The sequence below is a fragment of the Cherax quadricarinatus genome, chromosome 27, assembly GCF_038502225.1.
Source record: "Cherax quadricarinatus isolate ZL_2023a chromosome 27, ASM3850222v1, whole genome shotgun sequence".
NCBI classification, from domain to species: domain Eukaryota; kingdom Metazoa; phylum Arthropoda; class Malacostraca; order Decapoda; family Parastacidae; genus Cherax; species Cherax quadricarinatus.
In genome coordinates this window covers 26827589-26843235 of record NC_091318.1, presented here as the reverse complement: position 1 = coordinate 26843235, position 15647 = coordinate 26827589, and the positions used below count along the sequence as shown (strand labels likewise).

General features: G+C 37.9%; 1 protein-coding gene across 1 annotated transcript; it reads right to left on the bottom strand.

Annotated features, from left to right (window-relative positions):
* Window positions 1-935: 935 nt before the first annotated feature.
* On the bottom strand, window positions 936-14980 carry l(2)dtl (WD40 domain-containing protein denticleless). Its single transcript, XM_053779929.2, has 8 exons — window positions 14847-14980; window positions 13942-14193; window positions 13093-13284; window positions 12342-12446; window positions 10343-10469; window positions 9772-9977; window positions 6779-6981; window positions 936-3010 (listed from the first exon to the last, which is right to left on the bottom strand). Exons 1-8 carry the CDS (start codon window positions 14953-14955, stop codon window positions 1808-1810), a joined length of 2397 nt encoding a protein of 798 aa, XP_053635904.2. The 5' UTR covers window positions 14956-14980; the 3' UTR covers window positions 936-1807.
* Window positions 14981-15647: the final 667 nt, after the last annotated feature.

Sequence of the window (15647 nt, the reverse complement as noted above, 5' to 3'; positions counted from 1 at the left end):
AGTCTAAGCCAATTTTAGATTGCCAGTACAATAATAATTCTTCAGTGTTTAATCTGTAATAGTCATACAACACTTAGGGAATGAGTCGAGTGCAGGCTTAGTAGGTGTGATCCAAGGAAGAAGAGGATATCTTTAAATTCTTATGATCAAAAACCTTTCACTAGCATCAAGGCACCCCTTCTCCTTGAAGGTTTTAGGCTTATTCAATAATAATAATACTGTAATTGGAAGAATAATTTTAAGCATTAAACTTGTATGGGTCACTATGAACAGTACTTTCCAGTGTCAATATAAAACATTATTTCTGGAGTAGATACGTGTTGTTACCATTTTTTTTATTATATTTATAGGAAAGTGCTAAACCCATTGGGTTCACCTGAGGAAGTCAAAATGGGAAGCAATCAGGTTTGATCCAAGGAAGTACAGGGTAGTTCTAAGTCCCTGAATGAAGAGCCCTTGATGGGCATCAGGACATCTATCCTTGAAAGAGCTGGATGGGTAAATTAAATTCAGGGTTGGAAGGAAATGAGTTACAATATTAAACTATTGTAACAGTACTATTATAGTGACAGAGCACTAAACTCATGTGGACCATTAAGTGCTAGATATATTTAAAAATGTCAAGTCTCATTTCTAGAAAATTTGCTCTGCCCTGGTTTAAAAACAAATCTGAAAAGATTTTTGTATACCTAACCCATGTTATCCAACACTGCTCAGTAAAGTGGAAGCTGCCAACAGAAGGAATGGTGTGTAGAGGATGAGTACAAGGCAAAAGAAGCAAATCACAGTAAGAGAGAATCCTCATTAAAGGTGGCTTATTTCCCCGGATACTGGGTTATTTTACCATATGAATGAAGTGCTCGACTAAGACCACAATGGACCTAAAATTTTTTTTATTATACTATATCTTGTGATTATATCTGTAAAAACAGTCACAATAGAAGAAAAATTATATTTATGGTACTAAATTAAGAAAACTGGAAACAATGACAGAATTAATAATGTTAACAACATTTTATGTTAAAAGTACTGAATATCATAATACTCATGAGGAAGCACTAAATTGGTTAGGATCATATACCACTTAGAGATTGGGAGGTAATCAGAAGTTAAAAACCCAAATTAGAGTAACATTCAGTAAAATTATGGTACCAAAAGAGATACAATGTCACACACCAAGACATTTATGATAACAGATGTCTTAAAAGTCCTGTTACGACATTTTTGGGTTTACTGCTGAACTTGATTATATTAATAATAATAGCTTAAAGAATAAAGTCACAATATCGTGACTAGAACAATCCACCTAAAACATACAATCAGGAGAGGAACCACGTGATGAAGTTTTGGTTTGTCCTGGACCACCACCATTACTACCACTACTACTCCAAGTACTACCACTCCCTTCCATTTGTCCCCTACCATTCTCGCCTCAATTATGACAAGGATGGTCCAGGATGGATCAAATCATTGTTCTAAGGTTACTCTCCTAATTGCGCATTTTTTGTGAATCGTCTTAAAAGTAGTTTGAAATGGTAATTCACACAAACCTCTAATAATTAATATAATGATCTCTTGCACTTATTGAACATAATATATGTACTTAACTAACTACTCAGGTACCATTTGAAAGAAGTAAAAGCTAAATTTATACAGTGGTACAAATGAAATTGTAAAAATGTCAGTCTGCAAATTAAAGATACCAATTACTCTCGAGTGACTAAGACAGAGTAAGACAAGAAATACAATGACTCAACCTTTGGTATATAATATATGCCTAAATATTAATTCCAAAATGGTGTCTCTGCTATGGTGCAGAGCATTTCTTCTGTTTTATCTTGAGTACTTTTCTCTCTTTTTGTTTTTGCAGATATGACGACCTTAAAGTTACTACCTTTTTTATGACTTTGTCTGGGGTTCTTGTGAATTTCAGTTTCTTCTGATGACTGAATGATGTAAGCCAGTCAGTGTTACGCTTTTTCTCCACTCTGGCTTCACGGCGGTTGTGTGGAGATAGTCCATCTATGATGTAATTTGGCAAGTTTGCAGTTGGAGAGGAGAGGTTTCCAAATTGGAATGATGTTGAGCAGGAAACGCTCTGCATTCTGATACGAGGCTCTGGTAACTGTGCAACTGTATCATCCTTCTGTATATTCTCCTTGGTGAAATGTTCATTCTTCTCCACATGTTTGGAAGCTACATTTGTAACAGGCTTTCTGAAGCCAACTCCAAGTGCTACTTTATCTTGCACCTCAATAGGCTTTACACTATCAGCCATTTCCAAGGTTCCTTCATCTTTTTCTCGACACTTTCTGAAAACACTACATCCTGAATCATCTCCATATTTGAGCATCTTGGCAACGCTGGACTGAGGGGATAATGAACTGTTCACAGAAGTTGATATACCTAAAATATTTTTAGGAGAATTAGGGGACCTTGGCTTAACCTCATTTTTAAAATTTTCCTGATCCTCACCAATGAGATCAGTAAGTTTACGTTTAAGGCTAGCCTTTTTGCTGTCACTTATGACCGTTACCCCAGAAGTACTTGGAGAATCTCGAGAACCTGGAGTTTTAGCCGATGCTAGCCAATTTAGTAGTGTATTCCTATCACTTGTCTTGGGTGTACAAGGTGTGACTTTGCCCCTAGTTCCCTGTTTGTGTCGTGGAGTTTGTTGTCGAGGTGTTTGGGGAAAAGTTTCAGGGGAATTTGAACTGCACTGCCCTTCTCTTTCCCTTGTACTTGAAGGTGTTGCAGCAAGAGAGGCCCTTGTTTTTGATGTACTTGGAGTTAAATGAAGAGAAGATAATAGATCATGAGATTCAGTAACCATTCTATTTCTATTTCCTAAAGAAACTTCAATCTTACTATTAAATTCCTTCTCAGCAGCGAGTTCTGCGACATATGGCTTTGACATTCCACGAATATTTATTTTCTCATCAAAGTCATCCAAGTTGACATTTCTTCTCCGAAAGATGCGGAGCTTCATGTCATCTGCACAAGTTACCAACTGAAAAACAGAAAAATATTAATAGTAAACAGCTATTTTGTTGTTAGGTAAGATACATATGCAACAGTTAGGTATCTTTATTTCAAAACGTTTCGCCTACACAGTAGGCTTCTTCAGTCGAGTACAGAAAAGTTGATAGAAGCAGAAGAGACTTGAAGACGATGTAATCAGTCCATCACCCTTAAAGTTTTGAGGTGGTCAGTCCCTCAGTCTGGAGAAGAGCATTGTTCCATAGTCTGAAACAATATGGAGTTGAAGTGACAGGATGGAGCCTTATATAGCGCGTTCTACTAGTGACCTACGTCTCACCTCCTGGCGCTATATAAGGCTCCATCCTGTCACTTCAACTCCATATTGTTTCAGACTATGGAACAATGCTCTTCTCCAGACTGAGGGACTGACCACCTCAAAACTTTAAGGGTGATGGACTGATTACATCGTCTTCAAGTCTCTTCTGCTTCTATCAACTTTTCTGTACTCGACTGAAGAAGCCTACTGTGTAGGCGAAACGTTTCGAAATAAATCAGTGTCAAGTGCAAACTCCTACTGTATGCAGATGACAGTGCTCTGTTAGTGTCAGGTAAAGACCCACAAGATATTGCTAATGTTTTAACACTGGAACTGGAGTCCTGCAGCAAATGGTTAGTAGACAACAAACTATCATTACACCTAGGGAAAACTGAAGCCATTCTCTTTGGCACGAAACATAAACTGAGAAGGGTAAATAATTTTAATGTTCAATGTAATGGGGAGCCCATCACTTTGGTTTCATCAGTAAAATATTTGGGAATCCCCTTTGACCCATGCATGTCAGGAGAATTGATAGGGAACAGTGTAGTAAGGAAAGCGAATGCCAGACTGAAGTTCCTGTATAGACAAGCACAGTGTCTACCTACTGAGGCTCGCAGGACCCTATGTCTAGCCCTTGTACAATGCCATATGGATTACGCTTGCTCTTCTTGGTACTCTGCCTTGACAAAAAAACTGATAGATAGACTGCAAATCACCCAGAACAAAATCGTAAGATTCATCCTGGGGCTGGGACCAAGAGAACATGTAGGCCAGGATGAATTACAGCAGTTGGATATGCTGAATGTTGAAGACAGAGTAAAACAACTGAAGCTAAATCATGTTTATAAAATTGCTCACAAACAATGTCCAGAATATGTTGCTGTCAATTTTGTCAAGGTTGGGAACCGCAGCAATCATAGTACTAGGGGGAGAGAGCACAACTTTGTAGTACCCACAGTCAGTGGCCAGGCTTCAAACACCTTTTATTGTACAGCAATAAAGGAATGGAACAGACTGCCTGCACATGTCAAAGCCAGTCATAGCATGAACCAGTTCAAGAAGAGTGCCAAAAAGTGTCTGAAGAATGTAGCTACAGAAAGGGAGGGGAATGATTTTCTATTTTTTAGCTAACATACGTGTAAATTTTACCGTATTCCTAGTAATGACCCTTGTATTGTAGATAGTCTTAATGACCTTCGTGTAGTAGATAGTCTCTTTAGTATGATAATAAGATGTTATCTTCATTGTAGAATAATAAGAAATTTTTTTTTTTTTTTATTATCACACTGGCCGATTCCCACCAAGGCAGGGTGGCCCAAAAAAGAAAAACTTTCACCATCATTCACTCCATCACTGTCTTGCCAGAAGGGTGCTTTACACTACAGTTTTTAAACTGCAACATTAATACCCCTCCTTCAGAGTGCAGGCACTGTACTTCCCATCTCCAGGACTCAAGTCCGGCCTGCCGGTTTCCCTGAACCCCTTCATAAATGTTACTTTGCTCACACTCCAACAGCACGTCAAGTATTAAAAACCATTTGTCTCCATTCACTCCTATCAAACACGCTCATGCATACCTGCTGGAAGTCCAAGCCCCTCGCACACAAAACCTCCTTTACCCCCTCTCTCCAACCTTTCCTAGGCTGACCCCTACCCCGCCTTCCTTCCACTACAGACTGATACACTCTTGAAGTCATTCTGTTTCGCTCCATTCTCTCTACATGTCCGAACCACCTCAAGAGAGAATGGAGCGAAACAGAATGACTTCAAGAGTGTATCAGTCTGTAGTGGAAGGAAGGCGGGGTAGGGGTCGGCCTAGGAAAGGTTAGAGAGAGGGGGTAAAGGAAAGAAAATATTATAACCTTTATATTATAATAATAAGGTAAAAGGACCCCAATGGAAATAAGTCACTCTGTCTGACTTTTTTGGGTTATCCTAGGTTCTCTACACATATGCTGCTATGTATGATAATTCTATGTAACTGTATTTGTGTATACCTGAATAAACTTACTTACTTACTTACTTAAAGATACCTAACTGTTGCATATGTGTCTTACCTAACAACTTGTCGGTATTTTATACCATTTTAATGTTCAAGCTATTTTGTTTTGAAATATTTCATTATCAGTGCCATCTCTGTGAGAAATGTCTCGAAACTCCAAAGCACTTTTTTCCACAATTCACTTAGTCTTTTAATCATACTTTTAAATACTCCTTCATCTAAAATTTAATCTGACACCACTGCAATTTCTTGGAAAATATTTTTCACTAACACTCTTCTACATGAAAAAGATCAATGCAAATTTCTGTCTTACAGGTTGTACCCCTGGATGCAAGGGGTTTCACAGTCACTGGAATGTGAGCTGATATATAGGTTTTCCCCTCACTTTATGCAGATGCACCATGTGTAATTTCACTTATATGGGGCAACTTTATCTCTACCAGGAATTAGCTATACATATATGGTAAACATTCATTTTTATGCTATTGAACAGTGGCTGCTGTGTTTTCACTCACATGCAGTCACCACTTAACCCTTAAACTGTCCAAACGTAGATCTACGTTCACGTGTGTAGCACTCCAACCTTGATTTTCCCCATTTGAAAGCATGTAAAAAAAAAAAAAGTAGATCTACGTTCGGAGCCTGCTGCACGTCAACGTATATCTATGTTTGGACAGTTTGAGGGTTAATATTTAACCAACATTGCATTAAATATCCCTTTAAACTAATATAATGTTTAAGGCAGTGGCGAGTAAGGGATGCTGTTGTCATGTCATGTGCGTCACAATCATAACAGGCAGAGCTCTGGGAAGGACAGGCAGACGAAGGCAGGATGTAACAAAGAAAGCATATCAAAGATGTCAAGTTCCTAAATGTCAGTATCAATGAAATTAAACCAATATTTAAGGTTATGACTTGAGAAACACAAAATGATTCCAAGTCTCAACCAAAATTGCTCTAAAAGGGCAAAATATAGCATTATAGCAATATAGCAAAATATAGCCATTAGAACCCAAACCCCTATGAATTTAGGTTTGACTGTACTGTACCTGGAAACAGGGATAAAGAAATCAGAGCGTGCCGCTGAAAGTCGAAATAATGTGTCATGTTGGGTGATAGGGCAGAAGGAAGACAGTATTCTTGTCAGAGATGAGCTAGTGCTCGATCATATAGTACATCTTTCCTCTCTTGCACAGCAAACCTCACATTCCTCTAAGCAGAACCTTTATGGAAATGAGGGATGATCAACTACACAACTGAGGCTGCAAAGTGATCACTTACAGGAACCACCAAGGGTTGTAGAGCTACGGATAAGGTATTCAGAATTCTATCAGCAGATCTTTGAAAGGTGGCCAAACTGCTAGTGGCATTACTACTGCCAGGAAGTGGGTTGCAGCTCCATAGCAACTGATCTGCCATATAAACCACTGATGGGAGGCAGCAGCAGTCATGCATGATTGCAAATAGATAATTACCTTTTCATCATCAACAGGGCACCAACCAACAGAGGTAACTTCTGCAAAGTGTCCTCCAAGTCTTGCTATAGGCTGTCCTGGACAGTCAGTCAACCATATATATGCACATTTGTCACTGGAGCCACTTAGAAGATATGAGCCACATGGGCTGATACAAGACTTCACAAAATAGGTCAGATTCACATGACCTGTATATTCAGCAACTGTGAACAAGAATTTCATTATTAATTACAAAGTTCATCATTAATAGGATTTGTTGGTCCAGGTCATACATTTTATTATTAAACACACTAAAAAAGTCATACTGTACCAGTACAAAACTCTGTGTTCCTGTTTCTCTCTCTCATGCCTTGTTACTCCTGGTATTTCCTCTAGGGAATGATGCCTGACAATCTTGAGAAAATTCGAACTAAACATGATCTACTTGGTTCAGCTATTTCCCCTCATTGCACCTTTTTTGAATGTACTCTTTTACTTTTTAGCTTACCAGGATACTGATTGCTCTAACCGATCCCCCACCCGAAATTTACTTCAGTAAATCCTCTTTGCTTTCTACTTGAAAGATTATCATTCTCTTGGCATTGGCTTATGCCTTTAATGCCACTTTGCCACCACGTCTCAATAATTGCCACACCTTAAATTAAAATTACAGTACATACATATATTACTACATCTTTAATGCCACAGTATATAAAGTTTAAGTTCTACCAATACAGTGAACCCCCGCATAACGTTGGCATCGCATAGTGTTAAATCCACATAGCGATACATTTTATCGCTAAAATTTTGCCTCGCATAATGCTAAAAAATTCGCTCAACGCGATTTGTCCGAGACACGTCCACGCAGCCTGAGCCAGCCTCACTTGTTCTGCCAGTGGCATTGTTTACAAGCCAGCCTCCGTGGTAACATTCAAGCATACAATTGGAACATTTCGTATTATTACAGCCTTTTTATAGTGATTTCACCTGAAAAATAAGTGACCACGGGCCCCAAGAAAGCTTCTAGTGCCAACCCTACAGAAATAAGGGTGAGAATTACTATGGAGATGAAGAAAGAGTTCATTGTCCAAGAGAATGGGAATCAAGGAAGCTGTTCTTGCCAAAGGTTTAACTGTGCTTTCAAAACAGAGATCGCAAGTGATAGAAGATGTTGAGAGACTGTTATTGGTGTGGATAAACGAAAAGCAGATAGCAGGCGATAGCATTTCTCAAGCAATCATAAGTGAAAAGGCTAGGAAGTTGCATGAGGATTTAATTAGAAAAATGCCTGCAACTAGTGGTGATGTGAGTGAATTTAAGGCCAGCAAAGGTTGGTTTGAGAGATTTAAGAGGCGTAGTGGCATACAAAGTGTGATAAGGCATGGTGAGTCTGCCAGTTCGGACCAAAAAGCAGCTGAAAAATATGTGCATGAATTCAAGGAGTACATAGACAGTGAAGGACTGAAACCTGAACAAGTGTTTAATTGTGACGAAACAGGCCTGTTTTGGAAGAAAATGCCAAGCAGGACCTACATTACTCAGGAGGAAAAGGCACTCCCAGGACATAAGCCTATGAAAGACAGGCTTACTCTTCTCATGTGTGCCAATGCTAGTGGTGATTGCAAAGTGAAGCCTTTATTAGTATCACTCTGAAACTCCCGTTCAGGCAAAAGAATATCCTCAAGGCTAATTTGTGTGTGCTGTGGAGGGCAAACAATAAGGCATGGGTCACTAGGGACTTTTTCTATGACTGGTTACACCAAGCATTTGCCCCCACTGTGAAAAATTACCCAACTGAAAAGAAATTAGACCTTAAGTGCCTCCTGGTGTTAGACAATGCCCCTGGTCATCCTACAGACGTGGCAGAGCGACTTTGTGGGGACATGAGCTTCATTAAGGTGAAGTTTTTGCTTCCTAATACCACTCCTCTCCTGCAGCCCATGGACCACCAGGTTATTGCAAACTTCAAAAAACTGTACACAAAAGCTCTGTTTGAAAGGTGCTTTGTAGTGACCTCAGAAACTCAATTGACTCTAAGAGAGTTTTGGAGAGAGCAGTTTAATATCCTCAATTGTGTAAACCTTATAGGTAAGGCTTGGGAGGGAGTGACTAAGAGGACCTTGAACTCTGCTTGGAAGAAACTGTGGCCAGAATGTGTAGACCAAAGGGATTCTGAAGGATTTGAGGCTAACCCTGAGAAACCTATGTCAGTTGAGGAATCAGTTGTGGCATTGGGGAAGTCCTTGGGGTTGGAGGTTAGTGGGGAGGATGTGGAAGAGTTGGTGGAGGAGGACAATGAAGAACTAACCACTGATGAGCTGCTAGATCAACTTCAACAGCAAGAGGTCACACCTGAGGAAATTGCTTCGGAGGAGGGGAGAGAGAAATTGAAGAAGTTGCCTACTTCAAAGATTAAGGAAATCTGTGCAAAGTGGCTTGAAGTGCAAACCTTCATGGATGAAAATCACCCTCAGACAGCTATTGCAAGCCGTGGACAGATATGTTGTGCGACAGAAGTCCAGTGACTCTGAAGCTGGTCCTAGTGGCATTAAAAGAAGAAGGGAAGCAACCCCGGAAAAGGACTTGACACCTCAAGTCTTAATGGAAGGGGATTCCCCTTCTAAACACTAAAACCATCCAGTCTCCCCTCCTCCCATCCCATCAATCATCACCACATCTTCAATAAAGGTAAGTGTCATGTAACTGTGCATGTTTTCTTAAGTGTGTGTGTATTAAAATTAATATTTCATGTGGTAAAAATTTTTTTTTCATACTTTTGGATGTCTTGCACAGATTAATTTGATTTCCATTATTTCTTAAGGGGAAAATTAATTCGCATAACGATAATTTCACATAACACTGAGCTCTCAGGAACGGATTAATAGCGTTATGTGGGGGTCCACTGTATTATACCACGATGTAGCACATCAATATACAACAAACTTCTGCATGTAAAAAGTAAAAGCAATTACTGTACACTATAAAGCTAATCTACATATTTTAATAAGACATACCTGGTTTAGGAGTAGGATTTGTAAGATGATAGGCATAAATTGCATTGTCCATGCAAGATGTGTATAAAACATCTCGAGCAGGTGAAACAGATAAGGAGGTAAAGCCTCTATGTGAAGAACGGCCACTGTGCACCAGTGTGTTTTGGCATTGGGGATCACGTTTTCCACCGCCATGGGTCTTGCGGAGGTCCCACAGTTTAATGAGTCTGTAAAAAAAAAAAAAATTATTTTAAAGGCTACATCCTACCGAATTAAGGCGACCCTCTCCCCCTCCCCCCCAAAAGGAAACACATTCACCATCATTCATTCAATAGCTGTCTCACTAGTAGTGTGCTGTTATCACAGCTCAGATGACCCTCCAAACTGCATCATCCTTGCTCCTCCCTTACCTCATCACCTGCAATCTTTAAAAAGGGCACCAATCCTTGCCTGTGGATAACTCATTACTCCATTTATTCCACAGGATAAACTCTCAACCAAAATGCTAGAACAGTACTGTACTTTGCATAACCTAATCAGAGCCATAATAAACATCTCTGCCTTTTTTACCTATGCTATTTCCAGTACTCACCCATCTGATGCTCCAGCTGAGATAACAATATGCTGCTGCTGGAATACAACACCCGTCACACTGTTATTCACTGCAGAACTGCTTGTAGCAACTTTACGAACACTAGGTGACGCTAAGCTTCTGGGTGCTGCAGAGATAGTACACATCAGTAAGTCAGTGTGCATAACTTATTAGTACTATAAAATAGATAACAAATAACAATAATACAATATGATTATGCTGAAAAACCCTCTTCCAGATATGGTTATGTTATGCGCCCCTACTTCACTCCATTATATACAAAATAAAAGGCCTGGTTAAAATAAGTTCTGTAATAATATATCGCGAACCACTTTATTACTAGCTAGATAAAGCAGGTTCGACTATATATTATCGGGTACAGTATGAATCATCAAAAGTACTCTCATTGTATTATATTGTATTATGTTATATTATTATTAGGTTAGGTATTACGAATGTGTAAGCACTACTGTAGTGACCAATTGGTGGTTCTAGAATTGACGCCATGCGTCGCCTTCTGGCAGAGCTGAAGTCATACTATGGAGTAGTTGAGTGAGTCAGTCAGCTCCTAGCTTCAACCCAAAACTCCTAGCTTAAACTAAAACTTTATACCAAGTCTATTGTCTTGCCTTTGCCATTAGTTACCTGAAGTCTGGTAATTCATGTCACTTATGAAAGATAACTATTTCGTTACCCTAGACCTTTCTAAAAGAGTTAAATGGTGAGATTAGTAGATTATTAATTGAAATTATTGTATCATACTCTGTTAATGAGAATTTGAACGTAAGATTGGGTTCCTTGCTGTATAGTATTTCATTTATAATTGCTTGTGGTTATTTTAATTCACTAACCAAATACCAATGAAGCTAAACGATTGGTAATAAAATAAAACTAACAAAAAATTGGAGTTATTTGTGCCCCTATTGTTACGGTGAAGATTAAGTCGTAACATGTTACAATTTTTTTTTTTTTCAACAAACCGGCCGTATCCCACCAAGGCAGGGTGGCCCAAAAAGAAAAACGAAAGTTTCTCCTTTTACATTTAGTAATATATACAGGAGAAGGGGTTACTAGCCCCTTGCTCCCAGCATTTTAGTCGCCTCTTACAACACGCATGGCTTCTTTCTTTCAACACACCTGCCGTATCCCACCAAGGCGGGGGTGGCCCAAAAGGAAAAACGAAAGTTTCTCCTTTTACATTTAGTAATATATACAGGAGAAGAGGTTACTAGCCCCTTGCTCCTGGCATTTTAGTTGCCTCCTACAACATGCATGGCTTACGGAGGAAAAATTCTTTTCCACTTCCCCATGGAGGTAAGAGAAAATAAACAAGAACAAGAACTAGTAAGAAAATAGAAGAAAACCCAGAGGGGTGTGTATATATATGCTTGTACATTTATGTGTAGTGTGACCTAAGTGTAAGTAGAAGTAGCAAGATGTACCAGAAACCTTGCATGTTTATGAGACAGAAAAATGGACACCAGCAATCCTACCATCATGTAAAACAATTACAGGCTTTCGTTTCACACTCGCTTGGCAGGACGGTAGTACCTCCCTGGGTGGTTGCTGTCTACCAACCTACTACCTAGTATGGTTACAAATATTCAGTCAATTAATTACAGCCTGACAAAAAGTGAAAATGTGTTTTTAGTTAGCACTTTGACAGATCAACCTCTTCATTAACCACAAAGATAAGTCAACATTTTTTTCCTAAATGAGTCAATCCTTGTATGCACATTAAACCATTTAAACTAAAGGTGTTTATTGCTCTTCAGGTAAATGTCTTCAATAAGGATTTAAACATTTCTAGAATCTGAACTTTAATAATAAGAAGAAGAAAGAAAGAATTTGCAGCAATTAATAAATTTAGATGGAGCACATGACAAACAGAATAGACAAGAAAAAAGATTAATGGAAAACCTAATATAAGCATCTCTGCAAGTTTAATTTTCAAGATTTGCCAGACTCCTCCAAGGATAAAATCCACTACAGAACTTGCCAAGACTGGAGTGGGCTGGAGCTATTTCATCAGCTTTGTGGTGTGGCTTACAGCGCTTGTCCCATATAATTACACTGCCATCTCGGGCTCCTGTTGCTATCACACCTGAGGCAGAAGAAAAGGTAAAGTAGGTGCAGTTAAGCTCAAAAAAAACTCTACAATGTTAAACATGCAAATCTACCTTATATTTATCTTAAAGGTAACTATGGTGACATAAATCCCTGGGAAAAATAGTCCTATTCTCGCCTACAAACCCAAACCTAAGCTTCCCTTCTATATAAAAACTACTGCTTTTAGTAACCCACTACTTACCTTGATGCTGGTGAGGAGCACTTGATACAAGGAACTGACCTTATCCACCACTTTCTTGAATCAGCCCTAAATACCTCAATACAACATAATCTGCTATATATTCCACATGTCTGCAACATCTGCCACATTGTTTCCTTACCCACCCTATCATGTACTCTTTCTAAATCCATAAATGAGACAAAGTTTTCAAACAATAAAGATTGAAATGAGAGAATGTGGATAAAAATTTATGAGAAGAATGTGTCAAAAGCGATATGAATGAGAAAAGATGCAATTTCTAAAAATACTGATGCTATGGAATTTGTACACATTTGAATAATGATACTGTACAGTAATGAATGAATTTACAGAAAATATTTGAAATTTACAGTGAACATGCAATACCTTAATTGCTTCAAATTATTCTGCTTCAAAAACATGATAAAAAAGAGGTGCTTACAAGGATCAAATGGATTGACATGAACAGTTTTAACAGATCTAGTATGGCCCAACAGTGACAGAGTCAAAACTAGGGTGCCATCCTCTCGTAGTGTCAAAATAGCTGCTCTCTGATCGCCAGACACTGACACAAGCTCAGATGACCCGGGCACCCAACATACATCAAAGATGGCATTGTTATGGATCTGCTGACCTGAAACATTAAAAAAATAAGAGCAAATACAGAGATGAGAAAACTACAACTACAGGAAATACTGTAAAGAATAAAAAGGCACAATACTGTGACTGGAACAATACACTATAACAATAAGAGACACTCGTAAGCCCAAACTCTACTAAATTTCACACTACTAGGCCAAATTTAACAGGATGAGAAAAAAGAGCATATATGAATAAGAAAAATTAGGAGAACTAGATACGTATAAGGGTAAAAATAGAAAGCATGTGGATGAAAAAGTGTTCCATGATGGAGGGTAGTACGTATACAGTTCATAACATTTGGAAGACGCTGAGATGTTTGTACAGCTCAGCCTATAAGATGATAGTAAATGATGCAATGGACATAAACAAATATAAAAATTAATTTCTTTAGAGCAAGACTGCCATGACTTACCCAACCAATAATAACTAAAATGACTACTGAATAGCAATAACTCTTCAATACTTGAGAGACCCTTTGAAATTTATTCAAATACATTCTGTGAACAATCTTATTAATGTGATAATGATATTAAAATACATTCTTATCTAAAGGTCTGCAGATTCAATGCAATATAAATAACTGGGTATGTTTATTAGCATTATCTTTTTTTCATAACACCAAATTACATATTTTCACTTTCTATTATACCTTCCACTGGGGAAACATTGCCAGATAATCGTGTGTCTCGCAGTCCTATTTGGCCATCCTCATTTGCTAATACAAGTATGTGACCATAGGTAGTTCCCTCTCCAAATTTGCATGCATATATTGGTGGCTCCACTCCAGACTGCGGACTGTTTTCTTGAAGTTCTACAGCAATGCCTTCATATTCATCATCACGGTAACACTTGAAACTCCAAGCAAATAAACTCTTCGAAGCTCTATATCTCTGACCAGGATCTGTTGGAAAAATACAGGAATTAAGTTGCTAGTTTTTTATAGTAGAAACCTGTTTTAAATATGAAATAAATTGAGGTTAGGAGCCAAAGCCAATATGGTAGTAAGGGAAGTAAACAATTTCGTAGTACTCACAGTAGGTGACCAGGTCTCAAACAAATATTAGGTAACAATAAAGGAGTGGAATGGGTTGATTGATCATCTCAATTATTATTATCATTATTATAATCAAAAAGAAGCGCTAAGCCACAAGGGCTATACAGTGCTGCTGATCATCTCAAGCAAGTGATTATGGTCATAACCAATCACTAAACCCGTAAGGGTCGTACAGCTCAAGTAAGTACAGTATTAGTATAAACCAGGTTAATACAACGAGAGTCCCAAATGCATGAAGCTTCAGAAAGGAAGGTTAAGTGATTTCTTGTATTGTTAATACCTTAATCTAATATATTCAAGGCATTTTATATGCATGAACAAAGTTAACTGTATTCACAATACTTTGCTAATATACAGAGTCTGCGTTTAATACCAAAAGTTAAAACCTAAACACGGCAAACCAATTACAAAACCTTGTTCACTCCGTCCTAAATATATCTACAAACAAGCATTCCGCACCGCGACATATTAGAAACAAACTTATACTTATAGATGCTCACAGACTCCTCTAATATTCCTATTACAGAGCTCAGTAGTAACGTGAGGCTGGGGTTTTAAAGACATTTCCTTGGTGTCTCTCCCAAGATGTAAACAAACTCTGGAGGACATATTTCGCGGGAACCTTCACATTCACTCTTAAATTAAAACAAATTAAAATATTTTTATCTGCGGCGTTATGAAAACATTTTTTAATTTATTAAATTTTTTGGACCATTATCTTATGATCAGAGGGCTATGGAAAATTTATGGAAGCTTCGGCAGGTTAATTATTTGATTGATTGATTGATTGATTGATATTAATCCAGCAAACAATATATTGAATACAAAATTATATAATATGAACTTAATGTAGGTGAATACATGAAAAGCAGCGAGGAAATGAGGAGATATCCTGACATATATAAGTAAAACAGTGTTTATTACTGTTCTTATGTTTTTATTTCTTGTTATTATTTAGGTTTCATATATAATTTGAAACTTTTACAGTGGTTTTATATAATAAATTATGTAGAAGTTAATCTAGATAAATCAGTGAAGTCAAGTAATGATAAGTCATAAAATTTTAGCTTCATATGTTATGTATATTGACAAGAAGATATTATTATTACAGTAGTTATATTCTGCCCTTAATGATATGCCTAATAACGAGCCTTCGTTAGGATGTGTAATATAATGTTCTGCTAAAACTGTAACAAATCTATAAATGTATACTTTGTAAAACTATCCAAGTAAATAAGTAAGATAATTTAGGGACAGTTTTACACAGTTTTGGATGATTACAATTGTCTGAAAAACGTATG